General features: G+C 43.0%; 1 protein-coding gene across 2 annotated transcripts; it reads left to right on the forward strand.

Moving 5' to 3' along the window:
• Window positions 1-173: 173 nt before the first annotated feature.
• Window positions 174-23,030, forward strand: nova1 (NOVA alternative splicing regulator 1). Of its 2 annotated transcripts, none has more exons than XM_027273718.1 (4): window positions 174-1,089; window positions 8,266-8,409; window positions 15,624-15,790; window positions 16,169-23,030. In XM_027273718.1, the coding sequence occupies exons 1-4, from the start codon at window positions 915-917 to the stop codon at window positions 17,186-17,188; spliced, it is 1,506 nt and encodes a 501-aa protein (XP_027129519.1). In that variant the 5' UTR covers window positions 174-914; the 3' UTR covers window positions 17,189-23,030. The 2 variants fall into 2 exon arrangements, with proteins under 2 accessions (XP_027129519.1, XP_027129520.1); XM_027273719.1 differs by lacking the exon at window positions 174-1,089 and adding an exon at window positions 5,135-5,539.
• The last annotated feature ends 1,165 nt before the right edge of the window (window positions 23,031-24,195 follow it).

Below are 24,195 nucleotides of genomic sequence, written 5' to 3' on the forward strand. Positions count from 1 at the left end.
GCACTGGTCCTTTAACAAGTCAGAAACAGGTGCAGCCTTTTTATTTTTTTTTAATGTATTTTTAGTGTTAGAAAATAAAAAATACAATCAATTATATTTTAATGTGGAAGTTGAGATGACTCATTGCTGAGTGTTACATAATGTTTTAGGTCCCTCCTCTGTTATCATTTTTGGCTCAGGGGTTCAAAAAAGAAAAAGAAAAAGTCAAACTGAAGTATAAAACGAGGACAAACTAATGAAACATCTTTAACAGACAGTGAGCTGACATGGAAAAGCTCCTCGCCTCACATCAGATCAGATCTTGGCTTGCCTGGCCTCGTCTTTCGGCCGGTCAGTGGCACTGTAGTCCTCCGTGGAGCTCCCAAACTCTATTTCTTCCCCTCTTGCACTACAAAAGGCAACAATAACAACAGCCGCACTTATCACACAGGAGGACTTCAGCAGAGAAACATGACGTGAAGATGACTTGAGACCTCCTCGAAGCTGTTGCACTTGTTTTTTAAATGGCTGGTCTCCTCTCACACTGAGCTGCTGCTTTATTTTAAGGCGCGGGTTGTTTTTGCGCGTCAACAATAAGGAGCATGCCGTTGGAGCGGTGGACGGTGTGTGCGCGTTAAATGAGCGCATTTCACTCAATGGGATTTTTATATTTAGCTCCGTGAAAGAGGCAGAGAGAGAGGAGGGGGGGACGACAGCGACGAGCAAGCGGAAAGAGGAGACCCTGATCCCGGTGTTGTCTGACATTTTGATCCCTTTGAGAGCGTTTCGAGACACCCAAAACTTGTCGTTCATATCGCGGTGCGCGTAATCGGGATATGTGGTAGTGTGAGGGCGCTGTGTGTGTGTGTGCGTGTGTGTTTGTGTGTGTGTGAGGGCAATAGCGCAAATTTATCTACAGCTCCGGAGGAAAAAAGATGATGATGGCCGGTGGTGGAGGAGCAGCCGTGGAGCATAACGGGATATACTCAAATCCGAACCTCCACAGCCTGCAGCAGCCCCTCATGGACGCGGATAACGCGGACTCCCGCAAACGACCGCTGGAAACTCCGGCGGAGGAGGCCGGCTGTACCAAGCGCACCAACATTGGAGGTAAGACACACACAAGAAGCAGCTCATCCACCGTGCACCTCTCCTAACGTGTTGGTAGAAGTGTAAAACACAATGCATGCATGCAAAATAAAAATAAAGGCAGGTCTGGGCTGCAGCACCTGTGCAGTTGGCACTTTGAAACACTGACTGTGCTCATGGCTGGTTACTTCACACCGCTGCATATCTCAGCAGGGAGAGCCTCAGTGAGTCAGTGTGGCCTCCTCAGCTTCAGGTCAGGCTTTTGAGTATGAACCCAATCACCTCACTTGCTCCACATCTGGAGGTATGATATGAAGACTGAGTGAGAGAGGTGATGATCCGTGTGTGGAGGCTTTTTATTTTAATATGACCTCTGGTTGTGGTGGTGTTGTGGCTGTAGTCTGTCTAAGACAGGGATTCCCTAATGCTCTCTCTTGTGCAGAGGCCAGAAATAAATGAGCACACTCCCCATGTGAGGAGGCCTTTTGTTGACAGATATAAGCAGGAATAAGCAAAGAGAGAATATATGACAAGTGAAACATCCTGAGAATGAGTGGTGAAGTCAAACACCTTGCTGCATCCTTTAGTTTGAGAGCCATTCACATGTAAGGCTTGGTACGGCACAAATCTGCACTCTGATGGCCTGATAACTGAATACAAGGTGCTGAAACCTAAAAAGAAACTAGTCTCAAAGCTGGAGGGTTGTGATTTGTGAACACCGACTTAAAAATACAGATGTAGTGCCGGATTTCTGAGGTTTTAGTGGAATATTCTTCTGATTTAAAACAAGCAAACGTTGAGGTGAAAAATCACACAACCCTGTGTTACTATAGGCTATACACTCATCCCCACTCGTAGCCTAGATTCCTATCAAAGTCACGTTATTTTTAGGTTGCCGGTGTTAGCCAAATCTCAGCATCTGTTTGGTATTTTTGTTAGCCTGTCATGGTGTATGCCATGCCAAGCTTTTTAGGCTGTCTCAAGCGTTAGCACACAGTTACACAGGATTACAATTATGAAATAGTAAAAAAAACACTAATTAGAAACATGTAAGTGCTCAAGGAGCTTAGCTGGATGGTGTGAGTTGTTGACAAATTAAAGAAACCCCGCCCCCCCATAAAGTCTAAACTCACACATTAAATTGAAGGATAATAACACGTTGGAGATGTTACAGGGATTATTGCTGTGTGGAAACACTGCAGAACATTTTAAGAGATAAATCCTGATTTCCTTCTCTGGAGGAGAAATGGTGGCCGAATCAACAAGGAGGTGTGCACGGTCGCTTTATTCATTACTCATCAGTAAGATGTCGAATTTGCAGCAGTGAGGATGACGGCTGATTCACCGTGCCAGCTATACTGTACATCTTATTCCAGCTTGTGATTGCTATGGTCTGCAGCACATGGGGACTCACCACTTATTCAAGAACTTGGTGTTAATTAGACGTCCGTGGAGAACAGGCAATTTCTTCACCATATGTTACTGAAACTTGCTTTGTCTGTCTCCGTGTCCCGGACACCCTGCCATTCGACGATAGTGGCATTATATCCCATTTCTGACAGCATGAGTGCGCCTTTGCTGCACCTCACTGCACCTCAGAAATGTAATTTCAGCAAGGCACATAAGGACCCTTGTGCCACCAGACAGTATTTTAGTGCAGATTCAGCCCCCATATGTCCTCCATTAGCACCCCCGAAACCACTGTAGAACAGAGAAGTCGGCGAGCTTTTCAGCATTCAGTCTGCCCCCTGATATTTCCTCCCAGGATCCAGGTGATATGGATGGCTAGACGGTGTGAAATTGTGTTTGGAAAATCTTAAAAATAAATAAATAATAATACTAAGAATAGACACCATTTTACCAGCCTGACTCTGTGCTCCTTTACATCACAGCTCCAGCATACTCCTAGAGTCTGGAGCTGCTCAATTAATCGTGTCTGACTCTGAAGAAGAAGGTTTTCCCGATGGCCTCCTAAGCAAGATTTAATATGCGTGTGTGCAATACACGATCACTTTATCAAGAAAGCAATGAGACAATCCCCTTTGTAAGCATCATCTCATCCCCCGACTAAAGGTTGACACGTGCAATTCACATATAGTATATATTAATATTTAAAATAAATGCATACAGTATACAAGAGAAACTATTTTTTAAAGGCCTTTAAGAGATTATTTATTTTAACATGCATGTTCAGTATTTGTGAGAGAATATGTAGTCTGACAAATAAATTCTGCTGCCTTACTTTCTTATAAAATTTCTCTAAAATGGCAAAAAGCCCATGGTGACTGATTTAAGGATCACAGTTGCTAAATTTAGTATTACTCACATGTAAATCCCAATTAATGTATGAATGGTATATGGTCTACAGACCCTTTATTCCTCTCTAAAATCGCTATAAATGCATTTAAGTGTTTTATTCTATTAGACTTACAGAGGTGAAACGGCAGCCAGTCTACTGGTCATTCTGATAAGTGTCTAATTTAAAGGGGGAAAAAGGAGCCCAGTGCTACAGGCTGAGCTCAGGAACCGAAGCTCCCTCCATGTTCACATGAAATTCACATTAAGACCACTTGTAATGGCCACCACGACAAGCAGATGTTTCAGAAATATCTTGTCACCCCCGCGCTTCTTGTAATTTGTTTTTAGCGTCGCCTCCACGTTTCATGTTATCTGCATGCGTTATGTGTAACGTTGCAAATTCACAGCCTGTCTGGCAGTAGTGGGAGACAGCCTGATAATCCTCAGCCGTCCCTGTAATCACCAACCCCTCGACTACGTCTGATATTGATCACGTTATTCCTGCCGAACTGATCATTAACATGACTGGCAGTTCCAACAAAGAGAAGAAAGCCCGTGCTCTTTCAAAGCCGAGCCCCCCCTTGTTGTGCATTAAGAGCCGTGGACACTGAATGAGGGAAATTACTCTTCTTTTATCAGCATTGTCCTTCTCTCCTCAAAATGAACATCTTTCATTCATTTCTCTTTCTAATTACCCACACTGAGCCCATGTTTGCTGGCAAGCGTTTGCCTCCCCAAAAAGGTTGTGTGGCTGAGGGATTAGGTATGAGCTCGTAATGTTGCTAATGGAAAGGTTGGCACAGGAATGTAAGCTGTGTATATATATATATATTTTTTTTTTTTTTTGGTGGGAAGGACACAGGTGCCCTTGCAGAGCGATGTGACGTGAGCGGACTGTGAATTTGCCAGGTGGCAGTGAAAGAGAGAACGAGAGAGAGCGATAGAAATGAAGACAGAGCAAAGCGTAGAGAAAAGGGGGAGATAGATAGACTGCGAGAGGGAGTGGAGTCTACAGGGAGGCTGTGTCTATGTACTAAAGCATCTCTCAGTTAATGAGAATGCTAGAATTTTCTGGAAGATGTTCGATAAACCTAAACCAAACGGGCCACGGTGTTAGGGTTTGATTTGTGGATGAAACTGATCAGCAGCCAGGAGAGAAAAAAAAAGCAATTTTACAGGCTCCCTGGAAAGCACTATTAAATGAAGCTGGACCCCCCCCTCCTCGTGTCCACACGCAGATACTGAACACACATGCACATTGCAGTTTTTACACACATTCGGTCAGTTAAGATACCTCTCGGTGTAAGATTTATAGGCGTAGTGATTGGCTTCATCACCCCCCTCCACCATTCTGCGGCACTGCCATTTGCAATGGTTGATGAGCCCCTCCGCCCTCTCAAACATGGCCGTCTAAGGGATTGGGGGTGGGGGAAAGGGAGGAAAGGAGGGTGGGTGGCGTAAGGCACGTTGTCTCCGATCACTCCTCCTCCACCTCCTTCATCATCTGCTTATGTTATCCATACACCTCTTCAGTCACCGCTGAAGGTCACTCTACATGCTTTCCCCATTCACCGCCGAATCGCGCTCTCCCAGCCACTTCACCTTTGTCACTTTCCACTAAAAAAAGTGAGTGAATGGACTGCCATACTTTATAGTGCTGCGTCAAAAGAGGCGGAGTAGGGGGGAGAAAATTCAATTTTTTGGGACCGGCATCGGTGGGTGGGGACATGACGTGCTGGAGGGAGGAGGCTACCCATTGGCCGAGCGAGGTGTCAGTCCTGCGCGCTGCTGCAGACGGACAGGCCACTCGATGAATATGGATGAGAGCAGTGAAAAGGGTGATGCGGCAGGGAAGACCCCCCCCCCCTTCAAACCGATGCAGGCTTGAACAATGCGTGCCGTCTTTCACTGAAAACACTGAGAGCCTGCATTAGCATTTTCTCAGACAATTGAGGCTCTGGCCAGCTGCAGGCATGGCTCGGATGCTGCGGTGAAATCTCTTTTTCTGCACCCACTGATGAATAAGACCTCGTGAAAAAGTCGACTGGCCGCATTCCTCAACACTACCATTGCACCTATGCCTAGGCTAATGTTAAGATCCCCTTTAGAGATTGTGCCCCGGCATTGATGGCGATCTGACAGAGGACTTGAGAAGCAGCAGATCTCAGAATGGGTAAGCCTCAAACTCTTTTTGTCTGACTTGTTGAATTTATCCATCATGTTAGACTACGTGCATTTTCACACACCTACATCTCATTTGTCCATTATTGCTCATTTTTGTTCCGTCGTCCTTGCTGCCTGTCAGCAGCAGGTTAGTCCATTGAAATGCAGAATGGGTACTTGGAGGGGTAGTGGGAAGGAGGGAGGACGGTCACAAGGCATTTCCTCCTGACCCACCCCCCTAGAGTGACTTAACTAAACACATTTGGCTCAGTGTCCGCGTCTCTCCTCCAAGCTATCCTTCCAGGATTGGAAGCAGGGGTTTGAACTAACACCCCACTGGCTCAGCTTCCCAATGTGCCCCACTGCTCCGGTTCCCTGGCGGATTGCAGCAACAGATTGCCATGTTTACTCTACCACATGACGCCATTAAAACCTGTTACTGTGATCTCAGACACTAGGACAGAATTAATTATTGACTAATGACAGCAAGCGTGGATGTGAGGGCGATGGAGGGAATCTTAGTGGCTTCCTCCCCTGCTGGGTTTACTCTGGTTGAAGATGAGCAGAAAGTTACGCAGTGGGGTTTTTGGCTTGTCTGTCAACAACAGGTTTTTTGGATGTTTGCAATCAGCATCATTCAATTTAAATCCTCCTGTGTGGCTACGATAGCAGATATCTCGGGATGGCAGTGAGTGCACAGAAGCTTTACGGTGACCGTGTCAGATATGCATGATCTTTATTTTTTCCACCAAGGTCATTTTATTGTTATTCGTTGTGAGAAAAGCAGAGGGCTGACTGCAATATAGCATGGAAATCTAAAGATCAGACAACGGCCAGAGATGAACGTGGATGGTTACGAGATGTCTGTGTCAAGGTTTATCTCCTATTTCTGTTTTTGGGATGCTCTCAGAAAAATGACACATTGACCAGCACCCAACATATTTACTAGCTTTCGATGGTGGTGTACATTTTCATTTCACATCTCTTGTTTTCAGGTGAATGTGGGTGTAATATGTTCTGGGATTTGGGATTGTCTCCACAACCATGACTAATTAAACTAAATCAAAAGTGAATTCCATTAGCAATCATGTCATTGTCTGTATATTTGTCAGAGGCATTGGTTATGGGTGATGTGCACGAAAACAAGCCTGTGTCTGAATGGAACATGAGGGGCATATTAATGCAATAAGGAGAGGAGCTAACATCTAGGCTGTGAAATTCCTTAATGTCACAGTGCCATGTTCATTCACATCTGAATCTAATGAGTGCATTACTGAGGCAACAGGTTGGTCTCAGTGCAGGGCGGGCGGTCCACCTCCATCCATCCATCCATCTAACCATCCAACCATCCATCCGTCTTTCCTGCCACCACTATGCCGGTCAAGCCCCCCCACACACACACATTCGATAACCTCCACAAAAACACAGAATGCAGAGACGACACACGGTGGCAGTCCGTGTGACTTTGGCAATCCTCGATTCGGAAAAAAATCCCCATCATAGTACGCTCGAAAAACGTATTAGAAATCTCGTTGTGCAAAGATGGACAGTGCCTTTTTACATCTCTGCCCGCTCGAGTGACGTCACCCTCGAGGCAGCTGAAAAGGACCGACCATGACGTCATTGCATCGAAATCAGCATGGAGAGGAGGATTATTTGTATCGGTGCTAGAAACGCACCTGTACCAAGTGTTTACCATGATGTCATCGATATAATATTTGGATTTCGGTTGGGTGTTGGAAATAACAGCCGCTCCACATCTATAAATATAATACTATTAATGTATTGTTGGCAGATTATTTAATTATATTCGGGTTCATGCTCAATATGTGGTTGATTGCTTTTTACTAGATTAGCACACTCAACATGATGAGGGTTTTCTTGGACAGACACTTTGCCCACTTTGGTGCTGATTAATTCCTAATTAAGCATTGGTAGGGAAAGGAAACTTTCCCAACCAAAAGAAAGAAACATGTCTAGCTGCAGATTCCTCAAACTGACGTGCTGTCAATCACCGACTGCTACAAGCCACCGTAAGCCACGGAAGCCCCTTCCAAAATGGAGGAGATTTAGACCATCTTGGCAGTGTAGCCTTTGAACAAATCTGTGGGATTGGTTCCCATATGTTCTTCTCACGTCTGTTAATTAAGAAGGATCACTCTGTAGTGGCATTCATGAACTGCGTGGATAACGACTTCACGTGTTTGCGTTTAGCCCTCTCGTGTGTAACTTTCTTTCCCTCAGAAAAATACGGCCCCAGTTTTGTGTCCAAATTGAATCGTTAATTCAACCTTTTTTATTTGTCTGTGCGAAGAATGATTTGTAACACCGGACCCGGCTTTGTATTTAGTCAGAGGTTGCTAAAAAAACTCCTTGAAAACAGTTAAAATTAGACCTCTGCAAACTGGAAAGGAGGTCATCATTTACTCTACAAGAAATCTGGGACAGGACACAGAACATGTCACCAATCTCTGATAAAAATGTGAATGCACTGAAACCTACAAAGAACTCAAAAAGCAAAATCTCCCTCCAGAAACCTTCCTTTCACCAGAGGAATACAGACAGAAAATGATGTTATTACCTTTCCCTATATGTGTCAAAGCTATGTATTCCCATTGTGGAGTTCTGCTTGTTCAGGCTGTTGGGGGGGTTGGGATCCAATATGAGATACATGATGATGTGCCAGGCTACTTTACGGGATGTGACCCTTTCCCACTTTGTGTGTCTCTCCCCCAGAGGAGGGTGAGTACTTCCTGAAGGTGCTGATCCCCAGCTATGCAGCCGGCTCTATAATTGGCAAGGGCGGCCAGACCATCGTACAACTGCAGAAAGAGACGGGTGCCACCATTAAGCTGTCCAAATCCAAAGACTTCTACCCAGGTAAGAATGGACACTCGGTAATTAAAATCGATGAGCATAAAGGCTTATGTATGTATGAGAGGAGTCGTCTGGCTCTCTACCCAGCTCGAGGAGCAACGCCGCGGTGCAGGAGAGCATTTCATATGTCCTCTTCATTTGGCTTTCCATGAGTAATTGCAGTCGATTTTAATATTACAGCAATCGTAAACACTTTGATCTTCATTATCGTTACGTCCTTGAAGGACTAAACGTGCACGCAGAGACGCAGCATTCAAGTCTGCACGGCATTAATGCGTCTGGCTCGCAGGTTGCATTTTTTTTTTTTTATACACAGGTATGTGTTCATGCATTACAAGAGCTGTCACACCTGTCTGCAAATTTGCATGAGGCTGCAAACCCCCTCCCAAAAATAATTAGCACAAATTGTGTGTGTGTGTGTGTGTGGCGCAGAGGACGCAGTATACATCGAAAAGCATTAATTGTGCCGGGAGAGTCAGGGTGTCAGGAAAAACAAGGCCGCTCGTGCTCGGTGACCCTTATCGCACGGAGGTCGGAGCTCGAACCGTCTTATCCTCCAAATTCAAACGGAGTCTGGGTGTTTGTCCTTCATGCCTCAGAGGAGGCTTCAACCTGCTGAAAAATAACAGGTGCTGAGCCTCGCTGCTTATTATGTCCAGATGTTTTCTGTGATAACTGATGCAAGCAAATAATCCCTTTGTGGTAGTGTCCTCTTAAATGTATATGTATTCATAATTACCTCTTTAGATTGTTAGCAGTGCGTATGACCTCTGAAATATGAGTAGTACAAAATACGCAGAAATACTACAGATGTTTTTGAAGTATAGGGTTCACAGTCAGTTCTCTAATTGCCTTAAGCAACCACCACTAAAAGATAGCAAAGACAGATTGTTCCCCAGGACTCATTTTTCCATCATAATAGCCACCTTTATTATTAAATGTGTTTAACGTGACCTCAGCGATCTCGCCTGAAAGAGAGTCTTTAGATTATTTAGAGCGCTAAATATTACACAGGCGAATAATGCACAAGATGGTTTGAATTTGACCCGTTCTGTCTGGGAGTTGCGTGTGATATATTGGACTGCCTGAACCGTGGCAGGGAATTACTGGAAGCACAGGTGGGTGGGAGGGTGGGGATAGAGGGAAAAGGAGATACGCTCGCAAATATTTCTCCTGTACTTTCTTTCCTCCTCCACCATTATCCATGGTGAAAAGACACGTGTGCAGAGGGGCACGGCATGAAAGCCTCCACACACCAGGCCAACTATGTTTAAGGGAGTGAATTATGGCTGCTTCGCTGGGATAGGAACATATGAAAGGAGTTATATGTATCCTTATTTCTCTCTTTGGATTGTGGATGTGTTCATAGGCCACCACCTGCTCTGCCCATCCCCCTACTCATTATCGTGATGAGTGAGAAGAGGAGTTCGGGGAGAGGGTGCTGGCAAGAATTTGATTGGGCGGTTGTTCTGGCCCACACAAGTAAAATGAAACGACTGGTACTGTAGACCGCACAATAGCTGAGAGTGCCACTTTCTGAGAAGTCAGATCAGGCTTTAAATAACTAGTTATGTTGAGTATGGGCAGCTTGGGGAAGTTTGTAACAGCGACATATAGATGTGAATGAAAAATCCCGTCCAGGATTTCAGTGGCGTTTGTTTCAGCGCGTCAAACTTGACGGCAACATCTGTTTACCTTCCTCCGTTGTTGAATTTAGCATGCTAATGCCATTACACACAGTTCACGCCCTCGTCTCTCATCCTGCGGCACAACTACAGCACAATGGCACACTGGAGAAATCAAGGGACAACAACCGGTGCAGCCATTTTCTTCTGCAATCCTCTCTGTGATAGCTCAGACTGAGACTCCCACCCACTTCACGTCTCTCCCATCCGTCAGCGTAAGACATGAGACCGTGAATTCAAAGTCCTGATGGGAACTGTACAACTGGGCCCTGCTGTGGTGGACTGAGATGGATGAGCAGAGAGATAGTGAAGGGTGTGGATGATGCATGATTGTATGTGAGCGAGGGGACAGGGGGGCAGGCCCAGAAATAGCCCGTTTCAATCTCTCTCTGTGGACATGACCCCTCTCCCAGCTGTACTCAAGCTGCTCCAACACACGCCAAGTTTCCTCTTTCCTCCGCCCCACTCACTGTTTCTCTCAGATTTGGTTCCTGGTAGTTGGGAGAGTTTAGTCCAGATAAGATGACATCATACTTCTCTTAAAATTTTGTTTGCATGTTTGCCTCCTCGCACGTCGGCACTGATTTCTTTCTTGCTTTTATTATTTGGCTTGAACCCATTTGAACTGTTGCATGGTTGGATTACACGAGCCCCCATAAATGCGGCACGCTATGCATTCACCCACTCGTACTGTGCATTCAGCACACACACACACACACACACCTACTTACACCTACTTACACACATCCGCATATTTAAGCAGCTGCAGAGAGAGCCGTGGGAGTTCACGATTTGAACATAAACTTAGAAACAAAACTTCAAACCCGTCTTTGCTTTGTGCAGCTGGGCTACGGCCAAGTACATGTATTGAGTTACTTACAGCACGAACAGATGATGTGTGTGATGTCATAGAAACACTGGCTGTATGTTTTCCATTATCTGATCATTAAAATATCAATCATAAAATGTGACCTCACACTGGAAAACTATTCCACTGGGTATAAAGTGAGGTATTTCCTCGAGAAGGGAGCGGACAAAGAAACTCCAGCCAAAGTACGCTTTTCCAACTCTATCTCCATATGTTGTATATACTCACTAATGCTCCCTATAGGACAGTATCACTTATGTGCAGGATGACATCATGGGCAGGGAGTTCAAACTAATGGAAACTGCAGCCTTGTTCCTCTTTCTCCTGATTCATATCTCACAACGTCTTCGCGGTGGACGTTAGTCAAGGAGAAGCCAAAGGAAGTCTTGTTGTTGTCGCACCTCAGTGTACACTGTAGTATTCTGAAGTATCGCTCTGTTTTTATCACATACAAGTGATAAGTGGTGTTTAATGTTGTGTCGGTAGAACAAGCCTCTCTGTTTGTCCAGTCCGCAAGCACAATATTGGATGTGTCTCCGTGTTACACGGCAACCAAACAGCTGCTGCAATTGTTTTAGTGATTGGCAAAAGTTGGTTGATTAAAGGGGCACGAGGACGTCAGTTTATTTGTCACAAGGAGTAGTGCTATGATGGGCATGAGCTTGCAAACCTAGTGATTTAATAAAGAACTTCAGCAAGTGAGGAAAAGGCAGTAGTTAGAGATGAATTATTCTCCGCTTCTCTTCTTTTGCCCATTAATGAAACATGTTACTACGTTGCCAGACATTTTCTTTGTCAGCTTCTGTTGCAGGTGTCAGTATATACTGAAGTATTGAGTAATCCTAGCAGTAAATGGCAAATTAAATCCTATTTTGTGTGTTGTTTGCAACAAAATGCCAGATTTCCTTTTTAATTACTGTATTAAATCTGTTAATATAATTTACTGTGTTGCAGTTACATAAAATATTAATGCAACCAGGTACGTCCGTAACATGACAGTGCTCTATTTTAGCAGTGACTAAACAAAATGTTGCAGTAATGTGCCTAACGTGAAATAATAAAAACAGGACGTACACCACCTTCTATCAGTACTTTGAATAATACAGTGGATATCACATTTTATGAGTTCACTATTAACGAGTAAAACATTTTAATGGTTTGTTTGTTTCACAAAGTGTTTCTGAAGTCCATCACACCACCCTCCGTTATTAGTATTCAGTTTATTAGCTCCGTGCATTTTGCACATGGAATACATTACGATATGCAGTATATACTCTCTAATGCTCCCCGTGGGACAGTGTCACTCCTGCTTAGGATGACATTAAATGTTGTCATTTGTCACAGTTAGTATTAATATGGAGCTGTACTTGATTGCACAGCCTCGTTCACCACACAGCGAGATGTCCTCACATGAAAATGAAAATGAAAAACGGTGTCGTGCGACCACCAGTTGTTTTCCAGTTCACATCTTGATTTAATTGTGTCTGCTTTTCAGCACAGCTCTCCGGCCTCTCTACCATTTGATTTATTTGATGTGTTTGATTTTTTTTTTTTTAAGCGTATTAATCCGCTGCTGAAAATAGTCCCACTACAAATGCAAATTTCCTCTTCCAGACAGTGGTCAGCATCAGAAAAATTAAACTATATATTGCTGAGTAATTTTTTATAGATTTTGAAGGAACCAATGGCGTTGGTTTTGGTATTTTCATGAAGATTGTTCACATATAATAACAAAACATGTAAGATATCACCAACCTTGCCATTTAACACCCTTAAACTGACCATGTGTAACGTCAAACAACAGCAGTCTCCTGTTCTGTTAACCTGGAAGGCTGCACTCTGTGTCAGTATCCCTCCCTATAGTAAAATCCCTGGTGTATTTTAATGCGACACAGACATTAGATCCTACACTACTGCAGTCCTAAATGATGCTATCGCTTATTAAAAAGGTCCCACAGTATTCTGTTTCTGTCTGCATTTCGAAATGTACCGGTAACAATAACTCGTCTATCTTAACAGCTGATTAGGACCAGATACATGCAGCAGTCTGTAATTTAATGCCGTATTTGTCTGTATAGATGCCAGAAAGAGTGAGTCTCATGATAAGCATGGTGTGTCTAATTTGCAAAGACGGCAACAACAGTGAAGTAATGTAAAAGTTGTCCAGGAGACTGTTTTTCATTTAGTAGTTATAAATGGCATGGTACAAAAGATCCCTTCGTTTCAGTGTTTACATTTTACAAAAGCGTGCCATATGGCAACAACGTAACACGATGAATATAGTCGGCACTGGGATCTCCAACAAAAACATTTCAGCTCAGTTTGTAGTGTGAATAATTACTTTAAAAATCTGCCGATGTGATGACAGTAATTACGGGTGATACTTTACGTGTGGCTTGCTAACAGTCTGAATACATCAGACAAAGGATTTAGACAAGCGAAGGCAGATTCTCATCACAGGGAAGCTCACGCAACAAGACAGAAGTATTGAAACTTTTCTTACTTCAGGATCAAGATAGAAGACCTGAAAGTCCTTGCTCTCAGGGGGAGGGGTGAAGGCTGAGATGTGTGCTCTCAGGGGCACTGACACATTTCTCTCCCCTACTGCCAGCAAGAGGACAAGCTAACTCTTACTGCATCTCAAAACCCAGACCTTTTTATTAAGAGATTTGTCACCCTCAAAGAAAGACAGAAGTCAAAATGCTGATGCAAGCAATCGAGGAAGGGTGGAGAGCAAAAATGGAAAGAATTAAAGTAGTTTCACGTCCTCTTTAGGTGACAAAAGTTGTAGTCGTATACCGCCTTAGGATAAACCGACCTGGAAGCAGTATTATCACTCCTTGAAGAGCTTTCTACATTTAACTCGAGGTTGCTGTACCGAGCAAAGCAGAGGGACCTCCTTACTTCCCCCTTGAATGCTGGAAAAGTGAAGCTAAAGCAATGATTACTACAGACAATATGTCTTGAGATGGCCTAGTTTATAATGTGTTGCATCGGTGTAGGACAAACAAAGAGATTGCTCAGTCTAAATAAGTCAGACTAAGGTGAAATCACTGTCTGCACGGCCCAGTTTTTATGTTTACCTCCAGTCTAATTAGGTTTTGCACACATTAGTTCCAACCTCCTCATATTTTATATTTTGTGCCCTTTTGTTTGTATCCCAGCTGCATATACACGAACATTTCGCAAACGAGAATTAATATCCTTTTACCATATCCTGCAGTATATTCAACATTAATAGAAACCGAGGGGGAACAACAGGAAATGGGCATAATAGGAAATAACACTGTTTATCTTGTCTGATTCATTTTCAAACACCTGCCCCGGGATTCTTCTGACATTTTTTAAAAAACGTCCGTCGGCGGCCAAAGCCTAGAAAGTGGCGCGCATGTGATTTATGTAATGAATTGTATCTTCGGCAGGTCAAGTGCTTGCACTCGCAGGCTTCAGGCTGTCACTTTGTCACTACAAGAATGACAGGCAGGTGCAGGACGACACCAGGAGGCGTCAACTGTGCGTCTCTCATTTATAGCCCGCTTGTTTGTCTTTCAGTCGGATTTGTGTTTTGGTTTATTTTTAGTTAAAATAAGGCGACGGTCAGAAATAGGGTCAACTAGGGACTTTAACACATTTTGTAATACTGTTTATATATTAACAGCAACTTAACTAGGAGACTCTGTAAATAAGGTCAGTTGCAGGTCAGGTGTCCTTTCCCCCATTTTACCCAATTAGAGTCCCCCACTGCTTTTCCTGATATGCTTCGGCTGACCTATTGACTATTTAAACCCATTATTAGACATGTCTGTGGCGTAAAGCCAATGAGGTCTGACTTTGACTAATTTCCCTGGATTCATCTTAGCATTTCCTGTGAGTGCTGATAAACGGCTTCAAGGACGGATGCGGATGTGTACGTCGCACAATCTTGTACCGTTGGAAATGCCAGCGACTGCGAAGCAGAGCAGCACTTCTCCGGCACAAGATCACCTTATCAGCGTGGTCTTTTCTCGTCAGTGGTGACACTTTTTTCTCCCTCACTGAGATATTTGCAGCCCGTTAAGTAATCGGGAGACACTTTAAGAAAGTAACAGTGAAATGTTCAAGAGAGTAAGAAGAAGAAGAAGAAGAAACAAACACAAAAGGGATAGTGTTTTAAAAAATCGTGCTAGCGAAGTATAAAGGACTCCCTGTTGCATCACCTGTTTCCACGGCTTGGCCCCTTTACCATGGCAACGGTATGCCGGTTGGGTCGTCAATGTGGGTGTAGAAAGAAGCCTAGAGGGCGAAACAAGTGTGTGTTTAGTCTGTTAGGGCTGTGAGGCACGGACGGGCTCAGTTTTACAGCAGTGAAAGAGTTACATCATTGAAGAGGAATCCTCCTCCCCCCCCCCTGTGGCTCGCTAACCAAGCACGGTTCTTTCTTTCAGCTGTTTCTCTGTTGATTGTGTAAATGGAGGAAGCGAGGAATAGCTTCGTAATTGGGTCTCTTTGTGAAATGTCAAGGAACATTTCTCAATGCCAAGACATCTTAATATAAATGTAGATTTTTTTTTTTGTCCGGCCCCCTTATAGCAAATCCCTCAAATCTGCTCACCAAGTATCCACTCGTCGCAATATTACAGCAACTGATCACTTTTCTTTGTCTTCTTCCTCTCTCGTCACAACAGGAACAACAGAACGTGTCTGTCTGATACAGGGTACAGTCGAAGCCCTCAATGGCGTCCACAACTTTATTGCGGAGAAAGTGCGCGAGATGCCCCAGAGCGCCCAGAAACCCGAGCCAGTCAGCATACTGCAGCCACAGACCACCGTCAACCCCGACCGCGTCAAACAGGTGAGAGGCCGGACATTCAGGGGTCGTGAGGGGTGTGTGTGTGGTCGCTATGTGGTAGGAACAGTTCACTTCCAGGACACCTTGTTTATTAGTCGCAAGTCTTGTTCTCTAGGCCGTGACCCACAGTCTGGTAGGGTCAGGAAAATGTGAGGGTATGTGGTTATTTTTACCTACAGTCTTTCATAGCTAGACAGAGCCGTGTGGCAGCTGCAGCCTAAACCCCTGGGATTAACAAATCGCTGAGTAAAGCGGGGGCTGGTGTAGTACTCTGACTCAGTGAGAGATATCCTTCTTTCTGTCAGCCATTTATGCTATTAAATCTTTCTCCTGTTACCTTTTTTTTTCTATTGCTACTTCAATCTTTCTATCTCTCCACAGGCCAAATTGATCGTGCCCAATAGCACAGCTGGGCTGATCATTGGCAAGGGTGGTGCCACAGTGAAGGCAGTGATGGAGCAGTCAGGGGCTTGGGTGCAGCTCTCCCAGAAGCCAGAAGGCATCAACCTGCAGGAGCGAGTGGTGACCATCAGTGGGGAGCCCGAACAGAACCGCAAGGCTGTGGAAATCATAGTGCAGAAGATCCAGGAGGACCCTCAGAGCAGCAGCTGCCTGAACATCAGCTATTCCAACGTCTCTGGCCCAGTGGCCAACTCCAACCCCACCGGCTCCCCCTACGCTAACACGGCCGAGGTGCTGCCCAATGCAGCCGCAGCGGCTGCCACTGCCTCCAGCCTTCTGGGCCAGGCTGGCTTGACGGGAATGGGCGCCTTCCCCGCCGCCATGTCCAGCTTCTCTGGCAACGATCTGCTGGCCATCACCTCAGCCCTCAACACCCTGGCCAGCTACGGCTACAACACTAACACCCTGGGCCTGGGCCTCAACCCTGCAGCTGCTTCTGGGGTCCTCGCTGCAGTAGCAGCCAGTGCTAACCCGGCTGCTGCTGCTGCAGCTAACCTGTTGGCCTCCTACGCCAGCGATGCATCCGGCAGTGCTGGCCACCCTGCAACAGGCCTCGGGGGGTTCTCCCTGGGTTCTCTAGCAGCTGCTACAGGGGCTTCCAATGGTTACCTAAATGCTTCATCCCCACTGATGGCCTCATCCCTACTGGCAACAGAGAAGCTTGCAGATGGGGCCAAGGACGTGGTTGAGATTGCTGTGCCCGAGAATCTGGTCGGTGCCATTTTGGGGAAAGGAGGGAAAACGCTGGTAGAGTACCAGGAGCTAACAGGGGCCCGCATCCAGATCTCCAAAAAGGGAGAGTTCATTCCTGGTACTCGGAACCGTAAAGTTACCATAACAGGGTCGCCAGCCGCTACGCAAGCAGCGCAGTATCTGATCAGCCAGCGGATCACGTACGAGCAGGGCGTGCGCGCTACCAACCCACAAAAGGTGGGCTAAAAGGAAAAAGAAGAGGAAAAGAAGGAAAGGATGAAGACAGAGATAGAAGGGAATTGAGAGGGTCACGATGAATAGAAAAAAGAAACGTCCAAATATCTGTTTAATATTTCAGTATCAAATGAGAGAATCACAAAGGAGGAGGTGGGGGAGACAACCAAGATAAGTGTGTGTGATATGTGAATGTGTTTTTAGGACTGACGTCCTGATGTTTTTTAAAAGTTTGTGTCGAGTCCTTTTGACGATGGTGATCAGAGTAAGCTGAACTGGTCCACTGCCAAGCTGCAGATTCAAGGGTGAGGCCGCAGGGTTTCACCCTCCTCCAAAACCTCATAGCTGTTTTATTTCCTTTGTTCTGTTTGGGTTGTGTTGGTTTTAATTTCAGTTGCAAACCTCAGCTCCCGGCGAGTTGAGCATATCAGATGAAGTTCCAGCCAGCTGATAGAGCTGTTTTACAAACCTTGCTCTTTGTATACAATGCAGAAGGCATTGTTAACAGGGGAGAGGTTTTATGACAAGCACCTGAGGTCATCTCAGTCAATGGGGAAGCAATCTGAGTATAATTTCTTTAAAGAAATCATATCTATGTTGACATATGTTTCTGATTCTGGCTCATATCATAATTGAAGTTTCTAAATTTGGGTATTTTATATATTTTCATCCTTTATTTATTGACATGGTCTCATTCAAACACAAATAGATTATTTAAACCTGTGAATGCAGGTTGATCTGAATGTAAAAACAATATTAGCCTATCGCTATTTTTCATTTACAGGGATCAAATATTGTGTTGCAGTGAAAGAAATGTATAACTCAAACCCAGTCTGAACTTCACTGTTGCTGTCTGCAAGTATAGTTCAGGGGTTAAATAATCAATGTGAGAGGATAGAGGAGACACACAGGAATGTATAAATATATTTTACATGAACACACATAGATAATGCTCCCACAAACCCACAAACGCTGAAACATATTTGCATATTCAGTCACAAATACAAACACACAGAAATATGTTGTTCTTTAACCCGTTCTTGGTGCTATAGAATTAGGTTTATATCTCCTTTACCATGAAATCAGAACCTCTCTGGCGACTACTCTCTTTAACTTGATGTAAAAAAAATAAAAAAGAAAAAAGAGCTGATGTGTCGTCCAGCCATTAGTAGCCCATTTGGATCTGACCCACCCTCTCACCTAATGAAAAAGGATTGATTTCAGCATTTCATGATGAAAAGCAATCCAGTCTTAAGAAGTCCATCCTCACTCCCATTGCAGGTCTTTTTTTTTTTTTGTATTTATTTTAAAACAATTGGCCATAGTGGACAAAGATTTTACCTGACAATGTTTTTGCCTTAGTCACACATTTGTTGTAACTCCCGAGAATTAACTTAAAGCTCAGACTACCTTGACGCAGTGTCTAAACCAGTTCAGTTCGCAAAGAGAACAAAGCACTACAAAAAGCATTTTGATAAGAAAAGCTGTATGAACCAATATCTGTGAACAAAGAAACTATTGCCTTTACATTAAGGGTACCAAATAGTCAAGAGACATACACTAATGAAAGGGAAGTAGAGTGACACTTGAAAAGAAGGTTTGGACTCGCTTTTTCTGCGAGCCATCCTTCCTAATTTGCATCAAGACAAAAAAAAAAAATAGAAAAGTGGGAAAAAAAAAAAAGCGATTCTGCAGTTCATCCAGGCAGCCTGTTATCGTTCCCAAAACACGTTAACGCTCTCTAACTTCGGGTGGAGCATGTAATAAAACATCATGAAATGTTTTGGCATCGTTGTCTTTTATGGGCAATTGTTTGTCTAATGCAGGGAGGCTAATTGTCTAGAGCATTTCCAAGCACTCGAAGATTACCTTGGCTTCCTTCTGTGCTGCTATCCATGGTGTTCATCCTGAGTACACTGGGTCTCTGAAGACTGCACTGTGAGACATTAAGAACACAATGTAAAGCGTGTCTGTCCCTGCTGGGATGTGAGTATATTTTAATGTGCACATCTATGTCACATACACAAAAAAAAAAACTACCAATACTGACAGAAGGGATATCTCCACAAGAGCATTTATACTCCAGCGTCTTGTGATGTTTCTGTTTACCAGTACCAATGCACTGCACTTAAATTAGCGGACATTTTTCTGATCAGCGAACCACAAATTATTCCCACCACATTTTTTCCTGCACTGTATTCTCCAGTCCTTATTGACGTCCACCTCCCCGCTCTAAAGACATCTTTCAAGTGCCCCGTCCCCCCACTCCCCCAATCAACCCAAGCTCTATGATCAGCTTTCTGAATTGCACGGCTGTGAGGGTTGGTGCTGAGTAGCGTCCAAGAAAAAAAAACACAAATCAGAACCACTCCCGTTTTTTGGGGAAATTTAACGAATAGCCTTTTCATTTTTCATAATTCATGTTCGAAAGCAGACGGATTTGCAGGTGTCTGAAACAGGTCTTTGTGTCTGAACATTATGTGTGGCAATTGCAACAGTGAGCCTTTCTTCCTAACTGAAATCTCTCCTTTCACTACGTGTCTGGAAGGCTTCACAGTCATCCATAACTACAATCGGGCCACTAATGAAATCATAGCATAAGATAACCTTTTACTGCCCAAGGTTTTAGCATATAATAAGATACAAGCACAAAAACAAAGGGATGTTTTATCAATGCAACTGGACTGCTTGACTGCAGAGAGCTCTCCTTCTAAGCTCTCTGATCTATACATTGTGCCAAATACTATTTCTCTCTGCCCCTCATTAACTTTCCTCTTTCTCTCAACATTTTATTCCCCCTGCATGTTGCTGTTTCTCACCCCTCTTGAGATTCCTCCTGTGTCCTAAAAACCCTGTCTGTGGTTCTTCCTTCACTGTGCTCTCCCCCTCTTTCTCCTTCCTCCTGTCTTGTCTTCTCATGGGCGGTGTGTTGGGTGTGCTGCTGGTGGGAGTTATGCACTATAGGTCATAAGGGTATGAAAATATTTTCCCAGGCCGTAGAGTTCACAAGGCTTAAAAATGCACAGAAAACACCTGCCTCCAAAACTGTGACACCCACAAGACCAACCAGCAACGTTAGCTCAAAGTATCAAATTCCCTCTATAAGAAGAACAAGTAGGATTTAGAAAAGCTTAGACCGTGAACTTTGGCCTTTTTAAGGGAAGAGAAAGTGTCGTTTTTTTCTTCCAAAAGAAGGCAAATCTTGGTTGAATAAATATTCATATGTTGGCTGAACAAACTGAGCTCAAGTCTCAGCCTCAAAACAAAGCATAGAAAGGACAGAATGCATAAGATAGCGAGTGTAAGGTGGAAACTTGTTCGTGACCTCAAGCCGAAACAATGACATCCTTTATGCATATCCTCTTATCTGAAAAATGACTAGAATTCATTTCTGTGGAATACAATATGTCATGTCATATGATCTATATGTACTTTATTGTAGCTATTCTAGTTTGTAGTCCAAATGCAGTCCAGCGTTGTCGATACAATGTGAACTATGTTATATTTGTGTGGATGATGAGAGTGCCAACTAAGCCTGATTAAGATTAGCTTCGCGATTTGTTTGTGCATTATGATGACTCATCATCAACCGGTGGTGTCCATATTTCTGTCATTGATGATTTAGTTTGACAGTAAGAAAATGTAAAGAATATTGGAAGCAATATAGTAGCATGTTGTCCTGTTTTGTGTTTTATGTCTGTTGTATGAACCTTTGAAATTACTAAGATTTTGAATGAATAGGTTTACATGTACTTTTTGTAAGTTATGAAAATGCTGCTATTTGATAAGTAAACTATACAAAATATTTTAGTTGAAAAGATGTCTGGTCTGTTGATTAGAAACATGCTCTGAAAGGCTGGAGCATAAAACGAGGTGTATAGAATACTATACAGTATTGGTAAGATAGCAAAAGTAATAATAGACTCCATAGTACAACCTGTGCCAAACTAGACCTCCGCAGCTTCTGAAATTGTAGATGTGCGATCAAATGTTAGATATCAATAACTTGTTTAGAAGTGCTGATCAAGTGCCAATCAAACACTGTCTTTTAAGTTAAGAAAAGATAATCAAATACATTACTTAAGAAAACAAAGGACAAAGAACTTTTTGTGCATTGTTTTATCCCATAGGTACATAGAGTAAGAGTTAAAGATTGTGATTTTTATGGATCCATGTTGTTTTACACTCCATGCATCCCTTGTGTGTTTGTTTGACCTGTGGCTTAAGTACTGCTGTCTCACAAATGTCTCTATAGGCCAGCATGGACTAAGCATAACATGTTATAAGCATTCATAACATACCATTAACAATCAAAAATGTGTTTGTGGAGTTAGGTGTTATCTTTTTGCACGTCTTCTATTGCATGGTATCAAAAGTTTAAAAAAAAAAAAATTATGGAGGAAAAAAAAATCTTACAAAAATTTTTTGCGAGGTGTCTCTCGCAAAACATTCAAAGACATAACGCTGCATGCAGTCAAATGTAAAGCACTTAAGTTTACTCGCCTCATGTTTAAAAAAAAGAAAAGAAGATTTTTTTTGTTTTGTTTTTTTGTTTTGTTCTTTTTATGTCGTGAGTTGGGAGGGAGCTCATTTATTGTCATGTTGGCCCTAAAAAAAAAAGAAAAAAAAAGACACACACACACATACACACACACGCATACACACACACACATCTCAGATCCAATTCTCATCAATGAAGTTCATCATCTCTCTCTACACATCATCCGAGAAGAAGATCATTTGATTTTTTAGGGTAAAGTGAGGAGTATTAAAAATGTGAAACAAGCAAACGTGAAAATGTTATTCAGTGCATTGGCTCCTTGTGTTTTGCTTTTTTTTTTTTTTTTAAAGATAGCAGGCATGCATCTATTTTTGTTTTTACAAAACAGGTTGAACCTCATATAACCTGTCCCATAATGTTTCAAGGGTTTATTTCTAATGTCACAGCTTGAAAGCCCAGATCTAATCTATGAATGTACCCATTTACTTTTTTATTTTTAATTTCTGTCGAATGTTATATCAGTCTTTAATGTAAATTCAGGGCAGGAATGTCAAATACATGTAGAGTTAATATCTATGTCAATAACAGATTTCAGCTATAGTCAGGTAGGCCTCACACGGGCCATAGTCATGAACCAGATATGTTTTAACACAACTTCCGATTCGCTGTCAACATTATCTTGTTTGTTTGGTGTTGCATAAATGCACTTTACTGATCAGTGGGGTCATACTGGGTGTGAAATGAAGCAAACCATGTTGGCATTCAAGAGTTTTTTTTTTCTTCTCATTCTTTGCTGTTGCTCTGATGTTACTTTTATTATTTTTTTTAAATGTATTTATTCCCTGTTGGGTCTCATGAATGATGGAAAGGGCTGGAGTCTCAGACAAAATAGAAAAGTAGCACCTGTTTCCTCACTTGAAGGCTTCTCCTTCACATTCCCTTCAGCAGAGGTTTGTGTCAATCACTGAGTGCTTTGTTTTTAGCGAACATGTGAAACCAGGAGCGATCTGTTTGTCCTTTTTTATTTATTTTTTTTGCTTTAAATTATCAATTAGAACACGGCTTTCATTTTGTCCAGCAAATTTTTTGGGACTGAAGCACTGGGCTGAAGGTACTGAGGGATGCAAGCTCAAGGTCTGGCTGATATTACAGTCAGATCACAAAGAGACAAAATCGGCACCAGCAAAAAATGAAGATTGCCTCTGCCACCTCAACATGATCAAAATCACAGAGGAAACCTATTAGACTTTGAGTGGCCTAGTTACATGAATGATATTTCTCTCTCATTATTTTGTGTTACAAATCCCATGTCGTTGCATTTTACGGCTTCATGTCAGAATGCCAAAAAAAAAACGAATTACAGTATCATTCCAAAAGTTGTTATGTTTGTTTTTATTTCCACTCCAAATGTATCCTGGACGTTTCATCCGCCCACACGGAGCCCTTTCACAAGAAAGCTAGGACTGGTTTTAAAAGCTACAAACTGGCTAAGGCTGCTTGCTCCTCTCTTACAACCTCTTCTCCATGAGTCTCACTCTCTCAGCCTACACGATATCACGATTTGTGTTTCATCACACTGAGCACCTGCTACTGTGTCCGCCCTTTAAACGGATTAAGGTATTTCTGAGCCCTTTCGTCTGAGAAAATACAGTATTCTTTGCCAACCAGATATGAGGCCATTTTTTTTGTCTTTGACCCTCTGAACCTCCCATGAACTTGGTTGACCTTCTCCATCCCCCAAGAACTCATGTTACGTGTTGGATATTTTGCACCACTTTTACTGTCAAACTCTGCGAGACTGTTCTTTTGTTTTTCTGGTTATCTGGACAATTCTGCAGGGTTGAACGCTTGCTTAAGTGTAAACTGAAGAAAGCATGCCGGTACCTTGCAACCATTTTCACGTCATTGTAAAATTTCTTTCGGGGTTTGGTTTCTACTTCGTTTTAACCTCTGTTCTTTCCATCTCAGAAAAAAAAATGGACTGACAGCATAAGATCAAAATATTCCAAACTAAGAAACGTGATGTTGCCGATTGGGTACATTTCTCTTTGATATTACCGACAACGGTTCTGTCTTTCGTTTGTGACGAGGAGAATCTGTGAAAGTCCACAGTGTTAACTACCTTAAGGGCTTTCTAGGACAGCATTTATATGTCTTTTAAAAAAAGAAAAATCGATAAAGTCCTCTGAATTTATTCAGAAATGAGAGGATAAAAATGTCTTCTTGTGCCATTTCAGAAAAAGTGTGAAAGCTTTTTATGGCAAAATATTGTCAGCAAGAGTGCCAAATAATTCCATACTGAGCCAAAAGGCAGCCAGCCTACATAACTAAATGTTAGATCACTGGAATGGTTACGTCCCATTTCCACTCCCCTTGAAAAACATCACCGTAATTGTACGACGTTTGAGCTCATGTACCATTATTGTTATGCTGCCAGTCTGTTTTCTGCTTTTGTCAGAGAAACATCTCAGAAGCAGTATATTTTCTAAATGATACACTGTTGATAAAACGACAACAG

This window comes from Larimichthys crocea, chromosome XXII, assembly GCF_000972845.2.
Source record: "Larimichthys crocea isolate SSNF chromosome XXII, L_crocea_2.0, whole genome shotgun sequence".
In the NCBI taxonomy this organism is placed as follows: domain Eukaryota; kingdom Metazoa; phylum Chordata; class Actinopteri; family Sciaenidae; genus Larimichthys; species Larimichthys crocea.

Bases quoted from the DNA above. Each gene is read 5' to 3' on its own strand.
- nova1 (XM_027273718.1), top strand. From the start codon at position 915: ATGATGATGGCCGGTGGTGGAGGAGCAGCCGTGGAGCATAACGGGATA. The intron at 1,090-8,265 runs GTAAGACACACA...TCTCTCCCCCAG, and splicing joins CAAGCGCACCAACATTGGAG to AGGAGGGTGAGTACTTCCTG. The intron at 8,410-15,623 runs GTAAGAATGGAC...TCGTCACAACAG, and splicing joins ATCCAAAGACTTCTACCCAG to GAACAACAGAACGTGTCTGT.